Source organism: Euleptes europaea, chromosome 5 (genome assembly GCF_029931775.1).
Source record: "Euleptes europaea isolate rEulEur1 chromosome 5, rEulEur1.hap1, whole genome shotgun sequence".
Taxonomy (NCBI): Eukaryota; Metazoa; Chordata; class Lepidosauria; order Squamata; family Sphaerodactylidae; genus Euleptes; species Euleptes europaea.
In genome coordinates, this window is record NC_079316.1 from 100,397,014 (window position 1) to 100,414,933 (window position 17,920).

At 44.3% G+C, this 17,920-nt stretch overlaps 1 protein-coding gene across 3 annotated transcripts in view; it reads right to left on the bottom strand.

Moving 5' to 3' along the window:
• Positions 1–17,920, bottom strand: part of GRID1 (glutamate ionotropic receptor delta type subunit 1) — a 989,717-nt gene that overhangs the window by 23,044 nt on the left and 948,753 nt on the right. The window contains exons 14-16 of one of the 3 annotated variants that reach the window (XM_056849909.1): positions 5,513–5,679; positions 4,412–4,652; positions 4,034–4,123 (exon numbers count right to left, since the gene is read on the bottom strand). In XM_056849909.1, coding sequence (XP_056705887.1) covers positions 4,034–4,123; positions 4,412–4,652; positions 5,513–5,679 — 498 coding nt within the window. Of the gene's footprint in view, positions 1–4,033; positions 4,129–4,411; positions 4,653–5,512; positions 5,680–17,920 lie in introns of all 3 variants that reach the window. The other 2 variants (XM_056849911.1, XM_056849910.1) reach the window with 2 other exon arrangements.

The following is a 17,920-nucleotide window of genomic DNA, read 5'->3' on the forward strand; positions in this document are numbered from 1 at the left end:
GTGGGCATGGAAGGAAAACTGGGCAGGAAGGACAGATGGGGAGAAAGAAGGGAAAAGCTGATGTGTGGAGGGACAGAAGATGTGGTGCTCAGAGATGGAGTGAGATAGGTGGAAACTGAGGGCTAGCTGGAAGGGGATGTGATTTCCCTGCCCCTTACAATCCATTGCAGATCCTCCATGTCTGATTGTATCTTGCATGGTTCAAAACTAATAACATGGCTACTGCCCACCAACTGTGAGTTTGCCAAAGCCCAATCCACGAACCTTATAAAGTTAAAATGTATTATCACACATCATTGGATTGAGGCCCGACTACATTTTCTGATAATGGAAGGGTAGCTGTAATTTCTACCAATTCCCCTTTCAGCCCCCCCCCCCCCACAGTTTGTTCTCCAGACCCCAGGAGCAGCAATTGGGGAACATCAATTGGCTGCAGCAGAAGAGGGAAGGCAAGAAACTTCTGTCCCACCGACCAAAGTGCCTTCCATTAGCAAAAATCTTAGCCTTGATCCAACCCATGGTATTATTTTGTTAACAGTGTCGTCCTTTGATATTAGCGCTTTGAGGAAGTGTGTGTCAGGGCCCCTTTGCACATTATAAAAATAGATTGTTATCAAGGATACCCTGTAACATGCAAAAAACATACAGGCCTTTTCTTGGCCATGGGTATGCTGTGTGTGGGACTAAGGGCTTCCTGCATCTGGTGTAAGCATTATATACATAGGTCATTTATGCATGAGTACTTGGACTCACGTTTGCCCCGTGTGACTTGGTTGTTCCTTGGAGTTCTGCATTAGTTTTCCGTCCATTAGAAATGAAATTCTGCCAGCCCTCGCAATGTCCGGGTCTTCCCATTCCTCTGTTAACCCGACTCTTCCCTCTCCCCTGAGCTCAGCCCAGCTGAAATCTCCGTGCAGAAGGCAAAGCAGGGGAAACCAAGGATTGCTTTCTTTCACAGCCAATCACAAAGCAGTGTATAAAGAGGCAGGGATTCAAATGATTCCTGCTTTCACTGAGCTCTTTCTGAACAAAAGAAAGTCTTTTTAAAGCTGAGGCTTGGATTCCCCCCTTTCTTTCAGATTGCTCCATTTTTTCTTCTTAAAATGCTTTTTTATGCGGCAATTGGGTTTGGGGGGGAATCTTCTCTCACAGGTAGCACTGCGAAGTAAACTAATTACAAAGCAGCATTTAAAGGGGTGGAACTTGATTTGAGGTTGGAGACTGCTGGTGCAGAGATTCCCAACAGGAAAGTGTGGGTCCAGCCAGCAACGAACCTTAGGTAAAACTCCCATGCATAAATGACCATAGTTTTAAAAGGACGTGCTTGGCTTCCACATGTTATGGTATACTGTGTAGGTAAACATTGTTTCAGGCATGTGTTTACTAATTCCATAACACCTGACATCAGCTAAATTAGCACTGTTGTTATCCTCTGAAAACCTAGCGAGTTAAAAGCAATGAAAAGAAAGCACAGAACAAAAGAATGCACTGAAGACATTAATTAGAACTGTCAACCAATTAAAGAATGACTCATCTGCATATTAACCTATTACATATAAAGAAATCTGCATATTGCTAAGCTCTTAATATACATACTGAGAGAGTGAAGGAAATGTGAGATAGCTTGCAATTCAGTAAATAAAATCTACCACGTTGCAAATAAACACTATTTCTAATATTTTATTCTCCCATACTATATCACTGTAGAGCCAAAATAGCTTCAAAAATAACAAGTGTGCCTTTAATTTGCAACTACACCAATTAAAATAAATCCCCAGTTATTAATCCAGTAAACCTGAATTACCATCTGCAGTTGCTCAGGAGTATGACTTACTAAAATCAGTGGAATGCTTCCCAGTAAGCATGCATAGGGAGGAGCTGTAAAGCCTTTACTTAAAAAATAAATAAATTTCAATCATTTAACCTACTGATTAAACTAAAGGTTACAGACTTAATATTAATATACATCTGCATTTAGATGGATCTCTCCATGAATCTTTTGATGGTGAAGGAGACGTGAGTTCATGAATGCTCATGACCGTGTGAGCAGATTGGAGGTTTTTCTCGCTCTACAAAAATAAAGTTGCCTATCAGAAAAATACATTGTGTGGAGTTACATACAAAATGACTCTGCCGGAAAGTAGGGGAAGTGTGACTCTGGAATGCTTATCGCTGGATGCTTAGAGCACCAACTGAATGGGCAAACAGGGAATCCAGACAAATGGAATGTTAATGCCAAACAGCGCTATAGACTCTGCAATATACATTCTTTTTTCCCCTTTTTTTTAAGGAACCCTTTGCCAGACTAGTTTAGATGGGGCAGGCACGTCAATTACTCCAAATACCCCTGAGGACAACAGAAACAGAATTGGGAAGCGACGGGCCTCGTGTTTTTCCTTAGCTGGGGTACAGCTACTTCTCTGGCATACTGGTACGAAAGAGCTCCTCAACATAAGACAAGGTTCAAGTGAGTTGAGAGGTGAGGCTGCTGAAAGATTTTAATGATGCCATCCCTTAGACACAGCTCCAAATGACAGGCTGGTTACTGTTGCTCTGAAATATTTGCAAGGAAAACCTCTGATAAATCCAAATAGACACGTTCAAATTCTTCCTATATTTAAAATAAGATGCTTCACATAAAAACCTCTCGATGAACTCTGTAGGGTATTATTTTTAGAAACTGACAAGAAAGAAAAAAAAACAGCAATCGGCTAGGAGGCCTGCCTGACTTATTGTGATATTAATAAACGGGATAAAGTTTCGTTTGTCTGTTTGCACAAAGGAAAACAAGCCACACATACTTCTCTGAGAGCCACCGATGTACTGCTTCACATGCTTTCTTTGTCAAGGACCACTTTCCTTCACAAAGACTGAGTTACATACACAGGATAAAGGGACACCTCCGAACTCTTCGCTGCTACCCTGTCACTTTGCAATCCCTCCCTGATCATAACATGCAACTAACTACAACAGAGGCATCACATTTACAATTGTCTCTCTAAAGTGGGCAAGGAAGGGTCTGGCTAGAGTTCTCACATATAAAAAAACTTCCCAGTAGCCCTCTTTAAATATTATAGATTTTTCTGAGGGTGTTAAAGCAGGCCTGAACAAACTGAGACCTACCCAAATGTCCACCGCTCATCAGAAAGTTCTGGTGCCCGACTATGGAAGAGGAGGCAAGCCCCAACACATGTGTCCCAGGTTCATTTTGCTTAGCAAGCAGGTCTGATTCTCTTACCAAGCAACCCAGGTGAATTCCTGAGGTGCCTGCAGAACTGCTGAATCAGCCACAACTGAGGTGAGCCCTCAAAATGCTGGTAGACCTGCGATGTTCAGCTTGCTCCCAGTGCATCTGGCAAAGCAGAATCCTCCTCTCTCCCCATTACCTCTTTTGTTTGCCAACACCCCAGACATCCTCACAGGAAGATGGCTGTATGCTGTCAGCACTTAGGGCTGAAGCATTGGCTTACATCTGCACTAGAGGGTCAGTACGTGCCTATCTTTTGTTGCTTATGTGGGACTGTGAAAATGGGAAGGTGGTTAACAAGGTCCTGGCAGGTCACAATAGCACTGCCCACTTTGGTTGGTCACTAGTAGTACAAGCCTAATTTACGGTGTGCTAAAATGGGTTTAAAGTGTTTGTAATCACTTGTTCCCATCTGACCTATATAGGTTGTTACTCCAAAAGCATGTCACCATATGGCAGTCACTCAAGATTGGGCAGGGTCTAAGGCAAAACAAATAGCAGTACAGTCACCGTCACTGAGAAGGCAGAAGTGCAAGAAACAGATCAGATGGGGTGGAGTGACAGGTGGCATGTCATGTGCATGTTCTTGTGAGGATACGTGCCACGGGGCACCAACCCCACCATTTCCCTCATTGACCATGCTGGTATACCAGGGCTATGCTTGGATTTTGTTTTGGCAGGGATTCAGGGGGTGCTGAATCTCTGCATTTAAGGCAGCCCAAAACATCCTCATCTGTCATTCTTAGCAGAGGGGCCAAAGGCACATTGCCTGAGCTACTCTCTTACCCCTAAAGATGGTCTCTCCATGGCAAGGTTGAGGCACAATGGTGGGGCAATGTGGGCATGTTTGCAGTGCTGCTGCTGCCGAGGCTGTATCTGCTCTATAAATAAATACAGGACTTTAGTCGCCAGAGCTGACAATTTGGCACCTTCCATAAAACACAAACATTAGGGTTTTTTAAAAATAAAAATATATATAACTTTTTTAAAAAGAACTCTTTCAAATGTAGTTATCTCCAATCATAATCCAGTGATGTGTGAGAGCACATAGAATTTTCACAGCTTCTATTTGCTCTCTGATATACATATATATATATATATATTTCTCTCTGTACGGTGTTATATGTCCTATTCTTAATTGTGGTAAGAATAAAAGTTATGGACCTCTTTCGGTGTCTCTTGATGACAACGGTTGCTGCTCCACCATAGCTCCAGGGCTGCTACCAAACAGGCCAGGAGCAAGCCGATGGCCAGGATGCAGAATACCCCAGCAAAACTGTGAAGCTTCAGGGCCTTCCCGTCGGTCTGCGCATTGGCGTGACTGTTCAAATCACAGCGTCCCATCCGTGGCCACCATTTCTCCTTGAAGACATCCAAGTAGCCGGCTTCTTGTAGTTCTAAAATCCTGCAGAAAAATTGTTTTAGGGGGAAAAAAACCCTGTAAGCATTATTTTTCCTGAAGGGAAAGTAAAAGAGGAACTCATCAGGCCAAAATGTTAACAGCTGCAGTTTACAGACATTGTGGGTTGCCAGACAAAATATCAGCTGCACAAGGAGACATTAACACTGCAATGAAAAGCCCTGCAGAAGTATGTATATCAGAATGAGAACACTGAAAAACGTAGACAATTGAGAACGAATACAGGCACACGACAGCATCCTACCTCCCAAATGTACTGCATGGATGGGACAAACAAATATTTGAAACCACAGATCATGTCGATTACTCATCAGAGAAACAGGATTGGTTGCAGGTCTCTGTTGAGTGTACAATCAATGGTAAATTCAGGTTTGTTGCTGAGTAAAATGTCCTGTGGCGCTTATACGCATCTCTGGTTTCTGTCTTTGGTGGACAGGGCATCATACTTCCCGACAGTTTCAATTTAACTTAGATTAAAAAACCTGCTGTTTATTAAAGCTCCCGCCCCAAACAACTAAATTTTGTCTCATAATTTTTAATACACTGTACTGCTCTTACACACAGTTCTGGGAGCCTGAGCCAACCAACCTCGAAAGGGAAATGTTTGAGGTGCATGTCTGAATAAAGGCCATTTCTTTCTCTTGCTTCCTAGCTCCCATAACCTACCTTAATTGCCATTTAGGATTGGCCATGTTCTGGCCTTGAACAAAGGACAGAATGAGAATATATTAAGACAAAGTGGGTACACCGAGACAGTTCATGGGCAGGGCTCTGTGAGTTAGTAAAGTGGGATTCTTTGCTTGATGCTGGGTTTAAACAGTTCAAAAGAGACAGCTTGATGTTACCTTTGGGAGAAGAGATCCCTGTAGGGACTGCCGTGCTGGAGTGCTATCCCATATCCTTTGCTGCTGATGCTGTTTCCCATAACTGTCACAGAACAATCGTCGTCTGTCAGCGCTGCATATTCCACTACTGCAACGTCCCACAAGAATGCATAGTTGCCTTTCTTGGCCTGTCAAGACATTAGCCCAAACAAATAAGCTTTTAAAAACCCCGGAGAGCCCTCTAGGCTTTCTATACACATCTTTGACTCTGTGACAAGATTTTATAATTACCTTCTGTGATTCAAGAACTGGGGACTGCTTCACTCATTTTAAAGGGGAAATGAATTTAAAATCCTGCAAGAATCCTTCAGGGCCCTCCAAAATGACCTCTAATTTAATTTAAATGGGGGGGGGATAGTGGCCACAGGTTTGCAAAATTCTCTTTGAGGACTGCCACAGATCTTTTTTGATCCTTCAACAGCTTCCAAAATGCCTGCAAGATTAGAAATGGTGTGGGGGTGGGTGGGTAGAGGACCCTGAACATTTGGCTTATCTGATCAAAATTCTTCTGACTAGCCACACATTTTCAGAAGGTATTTCACTTAAGCAGCAAGGCCCTTCACATTTAGTTTGAATTTCATTTTAGATGACAAGCAGTGACAAACGTATTACTAAGCAGAACCCCCCACATTTGCATTAAATTTAGAGTAGGCAGAGTGCTGTGGCAGGAGAAGTCTCCATATTCACCTCAAGTTTCATCTTAGGCATATTTCCATGTCAACTCTGGTTGTTGTTTTTTTAAAAGGAGATTCAGGGGTAAGTTGGCCACATCTAGGTTTGCACCAGAAGATGAGAGACAGGAAAAGTGAAGCAGAAAGCAAATTTTGTCCTTGTCAAAGACTTCTTTAAATGCGGCTTGTGAGGCGGAACAGAAGTAGCTGCTTTGGGGCAGAATATGGAAGTGGCCCAGCCACTTGGGTACTGTGACACAGGCAGATTCTTCAGGACACTTCTACTACTTGATCTTTCTTCTCCTTTTCCCCAAAGGTACCCTCCAGTATAGCTTGGAAAATACTGTGTGTGTGTAAAGTGCCATCAAGTCACAGCCAACTTACGGTAACCCAGTTGGGGTTTCAAGGCAAGAGACTGACAGAGGTGGTCTGCCATTGCCTTCCTCTGCATAGTGACCCCGTTATTCCTTGGTGGTCTACCATCCAACTACTACCCAGGGGCGACCCTGCTTAGCTTCTGTGATCTGACGAGATCAGGCTAGCCTGGGCCATCCAGGTCAGGGCTGGAAAATACTGATATCGCTAGTGCTATATATCCAGTGCTAGACATAGAGATGGATTTAAGAAATTGAGTAATTAAGATTTAAACAACAGAACAAATTTCAGCATAAAGTACATACTAAATGATGAAGAAGAATGTAAGGAAAAGAGCCTTGGCTACTTACCGTGAAGGCTTCTTCTGCTCAGAGGGACGAAGGGCATCTTCATTATGGGTGTTTCCTTTTCCTCTTATCTCGGGAGGCAGGAACCAAATATTTAAATTTTTCTGACCTCTGAGGGTAAACGCCCCCTTGTGATCAGTTAAAGACTTTCCGAGCCTTATATATTTAAGATAGACTGAAGAAACATGTTAGTTATAATTCTATACAAGAAATAAGTTCCTAATAAACATTAACGATGAACCTTTAGGATAACTATAAGTCATGAACCAACAAACAGCGTTTAACTTGAATTGAATGTCAACTGGAAGTTAGATGTAACCATGATTACCTGTAATTTTATTTTATTTGTTTTATTTATATTTTACTGACGTCTGGGCGGGCAAGATGCCCTTCGTCCCTCTGAGCAGAAGAAGCCTTCACGGTAAGTAGCCAAGGCTCTTTCTCGCTCAGAGGGAGAAGGGCATCTTCATTATGGGACATACAAGAGCTGTCCCCCGCCCTTGGGAGGGTTAGACGTCCTGAAGTATACTTTGCAGTACTCGTCTGCCTATGGCGGCATCTGCTGACAAGTATAGATCTAATTTGTAGTGTCTCACAAATGTGGACACCGAGGACCAAGTTGCAGCCTTACATATCTCTTCCATAAAGCACGGCAGTCGAAGGCTGCTGAAGTAGCCGCACTTCTTCCCAAGTGGGCAGTAATGCCCGCAGGAGCAGGTAGGTTACTTATTCTATAAGCCTGTGTTATGTATAAGGTGATGGTCCTACTAATGGATGCCTTGGACATATGCTTGCCCTTGTCAGGTGGTGAGATATGAACGAATAAGGAGTCAGAGTTCCTAATAATTTTAGTAAGATAAATGTAAACAGGTAGTGCCCTTCTTAGGTCTAGCTAGTGCCAGGCCTTCTCCTTAGGATTCTTGGGGTTAGTGCAGAAGATGTAAGCACTATGTCCTGCTCCCTGTGAAACTTGCAGCTACATTTTGTCCTATCTCAGTGATTGGTTCGAATGGTAGTTGTGTGAGTGCTGTCAAAGCTGTGTGCAGGCTCTAGTTGTGAACCTGTGTCTAACAGGAGGAGCTAAATAACTGACGCCCCTTAAAAAGGCTTTTATGTGATGGTGTTTGGTTAAGCGGTATCCAGATACCTTGGGTACTATGGTAGCTATAGATGCCAGTTGCCTTTGTAGAGTGCAGGTAGCTAGCCCTAAGCTCTGTCCCTCCTGATGGCTTCCTTGTTGTCAATATGGTAGTGACGGCCACCGGGCTATAACCTAGGGCTATAAGTCATCTCCTTTCAGTGCCCATGCGGTCAGTTTGTACCACCCTGGATTGGGATGGCATATTGGGTCTTGTAGAGGGAGATCTTGTCTGTCTGGAAGTCTCCAATGGTTCTGTATGGACATCTGAATTATAGATGGGAACCACGGTCGTCGCAGCCAATATGGAGCTATGAATCTGACTGATGCTTTTTGAAGTCGTACCTTTCTCAATACCCTTGGAGGGAGGGGGGAACCCGTACAGTAGGTCGTATGGCCCTGGTGACATTAAGAGGTCCATTTGTTCCGCCCCCTGTTGACGGTACATGGAATAGTACCTTGGCAGCTGGTGGATGATGCTGGATGCAAACAGATGAATCTGTGGCGTGCCGAATCTCTGAGTAATAAGTTGAAAGACCTCTGGATGTAGAGACCATTCTGCCTCGCTGATGTCCTGTCTGCTGAGCCAGTCTGCTTGTATGTTGACTGTGCCCTGAATATGTTCTGCTGATTTTGATGAGAGGTTGGACTCGGCCCAAGGAAAAATGTAGTCGCTTCTGAGGATCGTCCTGATTTCTAGGGCACTGATGTGAAGATTCTGTTCTTGATAGTCCATGTTGCTTGAGCCATTGTCCCTTGAGTGTGGCTTCCCAACCTGATAGACACGCGTCCGTGAAGATTTGAATTGGTGTTGGACGGAGATACCAACTTCCTTTCGTCAAATTCTGAGACTGAAACCATCATACTAGTCTTGATCTGACTTCATCGGTCAGGATGAGATTTCTGTCACTTCTTCCTTGGTATGTCTCTTTGGTACAGCCTTAAGAACCATTGAAGAGGTCTTGCTCGTAAGCGTGCCCCTTGAACTGCGGGAATGCATGCAGACATGTGACCCTTCAGTTTGGTCAGGGACATTAGAGAAGGCGACCGGGAATTAATCGCTTTCTTTGCTAGAGATGAAATGTTGTGGATTTTTGTCCACTGGAAGGTATAAGGAGTTTGTCAGTGTGTCTATGTCCATCCCCCATCTCTCTCAATCGTTGGGATGGAACTAAGTGGGTCTTTCTGAAGTTGATTATGACCCGTGTTCTGTTAACCTCTTCAGAACTCTCTCTGAATGATCTATGCTCTGCTAGTTTGAGCTTGCGCAAATCAGAATGTCGTCTGAGAAGGGTGCATTCTCACGCCCTCCTCGCGCAGAGATGTGACTGGTGTGTCCAGAACTTTGGTGAATACTCGAGGAGGGGCGATGATAACCCGAATCGTAAGGCCCTGAATTGGAAGAGGTGTCCCTTGTACGGGAACCGAAGGAAACAACAATGTGCCGGGTGTATTAGAATGTAAGAAAATGCTTTTCCCTGAGGACCTGTGTGACAGACTTTAGTGTCTCCATCCTGAAGCGCTTTAATGGGATAATCTGTTCAGAAACTTGAGGTCTAGGATGGCTTTCCATCCGCCGCCTTTGTTGGGAACAGTAAAGAATACTGAATAGACTCCCAATGTATGCTCTAATGGTGAGACTGGCTCCATCGCCTTGATGTCTAAGAGGCCTCTGAAGTTCTATGTTTTTTTTTTTTTGGGGGGGGGGGAATGTTGGAGATATTACTAGTCGATGTGAAGGAGTGTAAGAAAAACTCTATCTGATAGCCTTGTGAGATAATGTTTGTGACCCAGAGGCCTGGTTGGGAGGTGACCACTGACGGTGTAATAGGCTGAGCCTGCCTTCCACTGACTGGTGGCTGGCGTCACTGTTTGGTTGGGCGGTCGGGTTTATCCCCTTTATTGCCCTGGAAGGTGGAGGATTTTGGAGATTTATTGAATCGTCCTCTTTTACTAAAGGAGCTGTGATTCTGGTTCCGGTGGTTTCTAGGTTGATCAGGTCTGTATCTTTGAAGTATGTGGTATGCATGAAAGGACACAGAGGGAGTGATCCCCTGGATTCCTTGCGTAGAAACTTGTCTTTGGTCTCCACTGATATGGGGACCAAACTGTCTCCAAGCAAGGTCTTTCCCTGATACAGGAAGCCCATAATAACCAATTTTGATCTATATACTCCGCTTGCCAGGGGCGTACCCAGAGAGCCTTTCTGGCAGCTGAGGCTGTGGCTAGTGTTCTAGCTGCATATGACATGTTATCTAAGGAGGAATCAGCTAGAAAGAATACCACTCTCGAAAACATGGATGACATGGTATCTAAGGTAGAATCAGCTGGAAGGATACCACTCTCAAAAAAAAACATGGATGCCCTTCTGGCATCTGATGCTGCGGCTAGTGTCCTAGCTGCATATGGCATGGTATCGAAGTTCGAATCAGTTAGAAAGAATACCACTCTCAAAAAACATGGGTACTCCTGTAAAGGCGTTTCTTTCTTCCTGTGGAAAAAGTTGATATAACTTCCTAGTCCAAATTATTGCCGCTCTGTATACTAGGGCAGATGTGATAGAAGCGCTTGATAGTGAGTGCCAAGGCCTCTGAGCATTTATGCCTGCTAACTCTGCCTTCCTATCTGTAGGGTCCCTAATCATGGCAAGGCCATGTAACAAGGTTGAAGGAGTGAAGGCAGTGACAGGTGATTCTACTGAAGGCACTTTTAGAATTTTAGAAGAACCGATAAACCAAATATAAAGGCTTCCTAGAGGCTGTGGAGCATTGTATGGGTGCCATTGGTTTCTCCCGCTCTGCTTTCAACAGAGTTAGAAAAAATCAAGCGCTGGCACAAACCTATCTGGAGTCTTTTCTCCCACTCTGAGTCCTCTGAGAGATCAAGAGTAGCTAGGTTTTTATGCCAATGCAGAAGGAAATCTTCTGCGTTAAATACTATAGACAGTCTGGGTACCAATTGGCAATTTTGTGACCGTGAATTAGCTTTCAGCGCTGCTTAGGCTGGCCAGCACGTACTCTCTTGGTACTACTTGGACTGGTGATTGGCTCACCAGGATCTCAGGCAGAGGTCTTCCACATCACCTACTACCAGAATTGGCCCTCTGCATGCCAATCCGACGCTCTGCCACTGAGCCACAGCCGTTTCCCTGCTTTGGCTGATATTCTGCCCTTTTAGCAATCAGATTACTGTTTGTGGTGCTGGAGGGTGTGATCCCTACGATCCCTGTATGGATGGGGCAGGATAAGGAGGTTGTACTGCCCTTAAGCCATCTGAGAAGGCGTTTTTAATCAGGGAGGAGAGCTCTGCTCTTACAGGAGTAAAACAGGCTGCATCTATGAGGGGGGGGGGCGAAGTCACCTTACCGGCAGTCGATGTCTCCGTTGATGCTTCCCGTCCTTGAATAATAATAGGCGAGCCGCCTGAGGACAGAGCATTGCGAGGCAAAAAGGCGAGCCGCCAGCCTCCTTCATTTTCCCCGTTTGTGCAGTGTGGGAGAAGTGGCTATAGCCGCTGTGTTCTCCTGGCTGCTTCCCGTCCTTGAATAACAATAGGCGAGCCGCCTAAGGACAGAGCACGGCGGGCGAGGCAAAAAGGCGAGCCGCCAGCCTCCTTCATTTCCCCCGTTCATGCTGTGTGGGAGGAGCGGCTACCACCGCTGTTTTCTCCCGGCCGCTTTCTGTTGCGATCTGGCAGTCGCGTCTTTCAGGCGCGGCAGAGCAGCGTGCGTTTTGCAGCAGGCATTTGGCGCGCTTGTTAGCGGTCGAGCCAAGCCGTTTGTACTTGCCTGCGCCGTTCTTGCCGCTTTTGCCTTTCCCTTTTGAGTTTTGGTCCTCAGGTCACCAGAGTGACTGTCCGAGGGTTCATCTAATTGTAGTGGTAAGGCCACTAGCAGGCTAGGGTCTAAATTGGCAGGCGCTATATAGCTGTCCTGATGCCGATCCGCCATTTTTTTTTTTTTTTTGGCGGGAAAAGACCCTTCTGAGGAGAATAGGCAGAAAATTAAGACAGTAAATAGAATTGAGTAGTAGATTAGTTAGGTTAAGTTTAGGTTTGTTAAAATAAGAATATTTTTAGGTCTAATAAGTAAGGTTAAGGTTTCTCTATTATTTCTGTAGCAGAGAGCTGCTAGAAGGCTGCTCTCCCGTTCAAGGCAGGAAATAGAACTGATCACAAGGGGGCGTTTACCCTCAGAGGTCAGAAAAATTTAAATATTTGGTTCCTGCCTCCCGAGATAAGAGGAAAAGGAAACACCCATAATGAAGATGCCCTTCTCCCTCTGAGCGAGAAAACACTACACTGACTCTAAGCACTGTCCCTGTATACACCTTGTCCCTCCAAGACCCTATTTTCTTGAGTCCCCTTGGTTGTCTTCTCTTCCACTCTTCCTTTGCCCAACTGACTCCAACTGACTCTTCGCAGCCTTAGAACTATCGAACTTCCACCAATCAGGCTCACAGCTTCCCGTCCTGACCAATCCCGAGGCAAGGCAAGCATTGAACCCACCCTTTTTCAGTTCTAACCACCTTCCCCTACATTCACTCTCTCAACTGAATTTTTTCCTGCTCCTTTTAAAATTCACCATCTGCAACCTAACTAAGGGCTCATGTCACTGCTGTTGTCAGAGTTACTATACTAATGCTTTGGAGCCCATGCAGAGCATAGCATCAATAGCGCATGGCCATTCCCGCCCTCTACCAAATCTGCAACAAAATGCCCCACAAATCCTAGCCAGCCATACTGTGCCACCTTTTTAGGGTTTTTTTTTTTTTGCTTCTGGGAGCAGGGCCAGTCCCACCCAGCACGCAGATCAAGCAGAGACTGCTAGTTTTCCGAATCGAACTGGGAAAAGAGAGGTGTGTTACTTTAGTATTTTTCTGTCTCTAGTCTCGTTCCCAACCTCGGCATCCAAACACTGCCTTGAACCTCAAAGCCATCTTCTGTTGGTAAGTAATAAAAAACTGGCTCCAAGTACACAAGGAAGGCAAGGAATCAAAATAATGCACTTGTATAGCTAACAATAAAAGCTCAGACTCAAACTGAAATGCAATTAGGTCTATTCAAAGGAACAACCTTAATTATAAGAATAAATACGTGCTCAAAGAGCAAAAGACAAAAATCAAACAAAATTCACAGTTACAGTATCCCAAAGGTAAGTATAAGTATACAATTTCTCTAAAAGGTAAGTCGAGGTATAATAGGCCAAAAGTCCAAACATCCAACTGGTAAGTATGCACAGGCAACGGAGTAGTTATAAACCGCAATGGGCTTCCGGTAAAGTCCCCATTTCATATTCTTTTTTCAAGCTTCAAATGTTTCCGTGTGCCAATAACATCCCTCCTTGTGTGGCAAAAAAGCACTACCGCGCAGAAGAGTTTTCTGCGGCAACAACCCACAAGCAGGGCATTACGGTCATGGACTTTCCCTGCCATTTGCCTTCAGTACCTGGTATTCAGAGGCCTACTGCTTCTGTACATGGAGGTTCCATTTGTAGTTCATAGCTTCCCCTCATACATACCATTATCCTCAATAGTACTATCAGGGCCAGAATTTGGGAAAGTGTAGAGCCCTGGTTCACAGGCTCAATGGTGTGTATGGGGGGAGTATATGCAGGCAGTAGATAGCAAGTCCTACTGAACACAGTGGGACTGTGTCTGGTTACAACAAGTGCCTTTACCTGTGGAGATGGTGGGATGGGCTGAAACAAGTTCCTGATGTGTACATTCCCATGTAAAGCCCCCCCCCCCGCCCTAGTCTTCTGAATTAGTGGTTAAGTGCCCACCTAAAAGGTATTTTACCTATGGCACTCTGGAATGCCGCTGTGTATATAAACAGGGTGCAAGCACCCCCCCCCCAGTCACCCTCCTTTCCTCCGTTTCTCTGCCTGCTTGCTATTCAACAATGTCAGCATAAGCACATACACACACTAACTGAGCAAGGAGCCTTCGTTCCTCTCAGCTACAGAACTGGCTTAATCCAGAATCGCTTGCCTATTGTTCTCTAGGATCACTCCATGAGAACTGTACTAATGTAGCAAATGAAAAATACTCTGAATTGTATAAAACAAATGCCCACATAACGGGCAGTGTGCTCTTCTCTGTTCGTTCTTGGGGAGAGAGAGGGCTTCCTCTCTCGAATCTTGGGGTGGTAGAGTTTTGAACCCAGCTTTTGCAACTGTTTAACTTTGTACTATTAAATAGAAAAGCTGTTAATCTACTTTTTGATCTCCAGAGCGCTATTCTTTATCAGATATATTTAGATAGCATTTTTCTAGGCACAACAGTGGCAATCACATTTCTGTTTAATGAATTCCATAAGTTAATTAAACGTTGTGTGAAAGCCTACCTTCATCTAGCCTGAACCTAATGCAGAATGTTATCAGTGCCCCCCCAAAAAGGAGGTACCATGTCATCTGGAAATTTGCCCAAGACTGTTATGTGATAACTCTGCCACATATATCTGGGTGATAAAAGTCACACACTCAGAAGAGGATGGGGGAGGAAATCTTTCCCAGAGGTCTTGGAAATAAACCTTGTCTCCATTTTTCAGAGAGAAAACCTGTACACCAAAGGTCATTCCCAACCTGTCTGATGGGTGGAGCTTGAGAAGGTACAGAAAAGAGCAACCAAAATGATCAGGGGACTAGAGCAACTGCCCTATGAGAAGCGGTTAAAACGTTTAGGGCTATTTAGCTTGGAAAGAATTAAAGGGCAATATTATAAACGTCTATATAATTATGCATGGTATGGAGAGAGTGAACAGGGAGAAGCTTTTCTCACTCTCTCATAATACTAGTATGTGGGGTCATTTGCGGAAGCTGGAGGATGAGAGAATCAAAATAGATAAAAGGGAGTATTTCTTCACACAACACATAGTTAAATTGTGGAACCCCCTGTTCCAGGATGTGGTGATGGCTGCCAACTTGGAAGGCTTTAAGAGGGGAGTGGACATGTTCATGGAGGAGAGGGCTATTCATGGCTACTAGTCAAAATGGATACTAGTCATGATGCATACCTATTCTCTCCAGTATCAGAGGAGTATGCCTATGATATTAGGTGCTGTTGAACACAGGCAGGACAATGCTGCTATGGTCGTCTTGTTTGCAGACTTCCTAGAGGCACCTGGTTGGGCCACTATGTGAACAGACTGCTGGACTCGATGGACCATGGTCTGATCCAGCATGACCTTTCTTATGTTCTAGAGTTGGGGGTTTAGCCTGAGGAAGGCAGGGTTTGAAGAGGGGAGAGACTTCAATGGGATATAATGCCATAGAGTTCAAAGTGGCCATTTTCTCCAGGTGAAGTGATCTCTGTCACCTGGAGATCAGTTATAATAGTGGGACATCTCCAGCCACCACCTGGAGGCTGGCAACCCTAATGATGGAGCACATTTGTGTGCTGTGAAATATCAGTTCAAGGCTCATGGCAAAACAGCAATATAAAACACAAGTTAAAACAGAACACTGAGCACATTTCTCTGCTCTTGTAAGTGGTCGTCTTTGTAAGGCTGCAGCTCTAAACACCCTTTCTTGGAAGTAAAAGCCAACTCAAATCAATGAGGCATATTCCAAATAAACTTGGAGAAGTTCAGCCTGCATATCCAGATGCCTTCAGATCAAGCTCAGAAGCTGTGGCAAAGGTTACACTTATGGTTACACTTTGTTAATTTTTTAAAAATCCGTAATTCTATGTAATTACCCTTTTTGCGGCATCCCCTACTCTTGCTAAGTAAATCATCTTGGGGTGTATGAAGTGCGCCTCCTGATTTCATTCAGAGAAACAATGTGCCTCGGCTATCAGAGGCTCGAGAGAGACAGAGCTACACAAAGCCCGCTTTCCTCTTTTGTCATGACAGAGGAAAGGAACCGCAGTCTCCCACTAGTTTCATTTGTGGCTAATATTGACTTATATCGGCGCACACCGACACAGCTCGTCCACAAATGTCAACCTTAATTGGGATTCCAAACCCTGGTTGTGTGCTGTGTGCGCGGTGAATGCAAATAATTTTTGTTAACATAAGATGTAAGAAATGTTTCTGGATGGGAATTCGCTGGGGGCGGGGGAATGATAACTCCGCTTGGTTAAAGTAATCATTGACTTCCTAATGCATTTAAGTAATATGTTTTTAAGTCTCCAGTGAATGTACAAAGCACAGTAGAACAGATGGGCTGAAGAATCTAATGGAAGTAAATGAGTAATATTAAACACAGGCTTCCAATACCCTTTTTAAAAAAGGTCAGAGCATTGGGGTTTTCTCTTTGCATTAGGAGCTAGAATTCTTTATGTTTGGAAGAAGAAGAAGAAGAAGCACCAGCACCAGCACCAGCACCAGCAGAGTTGGTTTTTATACGCTGACTTTCTCTACCACTTAAGAAAGAATCAAACTGGCTTATAATCACCATCCCTTCCCCTCCCCACAACAGACACCCTGTGAGATAGGTGGGGCTGAGAGAGCTGTGACTAGCCCAAGGTCACCCAGCTGGCTTCATGTGGAGGAGTGGGGAAACAAATCCAGTTCACCAGATTAGCATCCGCTGCTCATGGGGAGGAGTGGGGAATCAAACCTGGTACTCCAGATCAGAGTCCACCGCAGTAAATCAGCAAAGGTACATGGGTATTTATTTTCCTTTGGGCATTTATTTATTATTTATTCAATACATTTTTAGCCTGCCCTCCCTCTAAGGATTTCAGGGTGATGTACATCCCACCTCCATTTTACCCTCTCAACAACCCTAAGAGGTAGGTTAGGCTGAGACAGAGTGACTGACTTTAAGGCATTTAAAAAATTTGAACCTGGTCCATTCAAATCCTAGTCCAACATTCTAACTATTACACCATCCGAGGACCATATTAGACCTTATGGTGATTCAGATGTCATTGCTGACGGTGGCCACTACACATCAAGTTCCCACCATCCTCAACAACGTCTCAAAGAATTTACTTTCTGATGTGCTCATGTTTCGCATTTTTGTGGACAACGTCACTGGATGCTAATGGGGAAGGGAGGGAATACTGTGACTAGGGTTGCTGACTCTGGATTGGAAAATTCCTGGATATTTGAGAGTGGAGCCTAGGGAAAATGGGGTTTGGGAAGGGGATGGACCTCTGTGGGGAATAACGCCATAGAGTCCACCCTTCAAAGCAGCCATTTTCTCCAGGGGAATTGATCTCTGTAATCTGGAGATGAGTTGTAATTCTGGGAGATCTCCAGGCTCCACCTGGAGGTTAATAACCCTAGTTGTGGACATCATAACAGGTATGTGTTATGAGAGTGAAGGACAACTAGAGGCACAACAGCCATTGCATTTTACCGTAATGCATAGTTTGGCCCTTAAACTGGTGCAATGCTGTCTCTCCAGGGAACACGGGGCATTGGAGGTCTTCACAGAATCTCCAACACATAAAATCAATGTAAGTTTGTAATATCAACATATTGCTATAAAACAAGCCCATCCCAATTTAACTTAACTGTTATCAGCTGCCAGCTTTTAGAAAGTCAAGCAATTAAACTAATTTCCCATAAGCATGCTTGCCCACAAATGATTACAGTACACTGAACTCCTACACAGCATTCCCAAATGATGAAATAAATGTGAATGAGCATGATGAAAACAAAATCAAGTCTTTGCCCTTTGAACAATTAAGCAAAACTGTCAAGTCTTGCAGATAGATGCCTAACGAATAAAAAAAAATGGCTGCTCATAATTATCATACAGGTAATAATGTTACCATGCCGGATTAGATGGCCCCAAAGGAAAGCAAGTGGAAACTGAGAAAGATTGGTCAGCTTAAAAGTGGCATATTTTATCAAGTCTCTTGCCGCACAGAATTACTGTCAG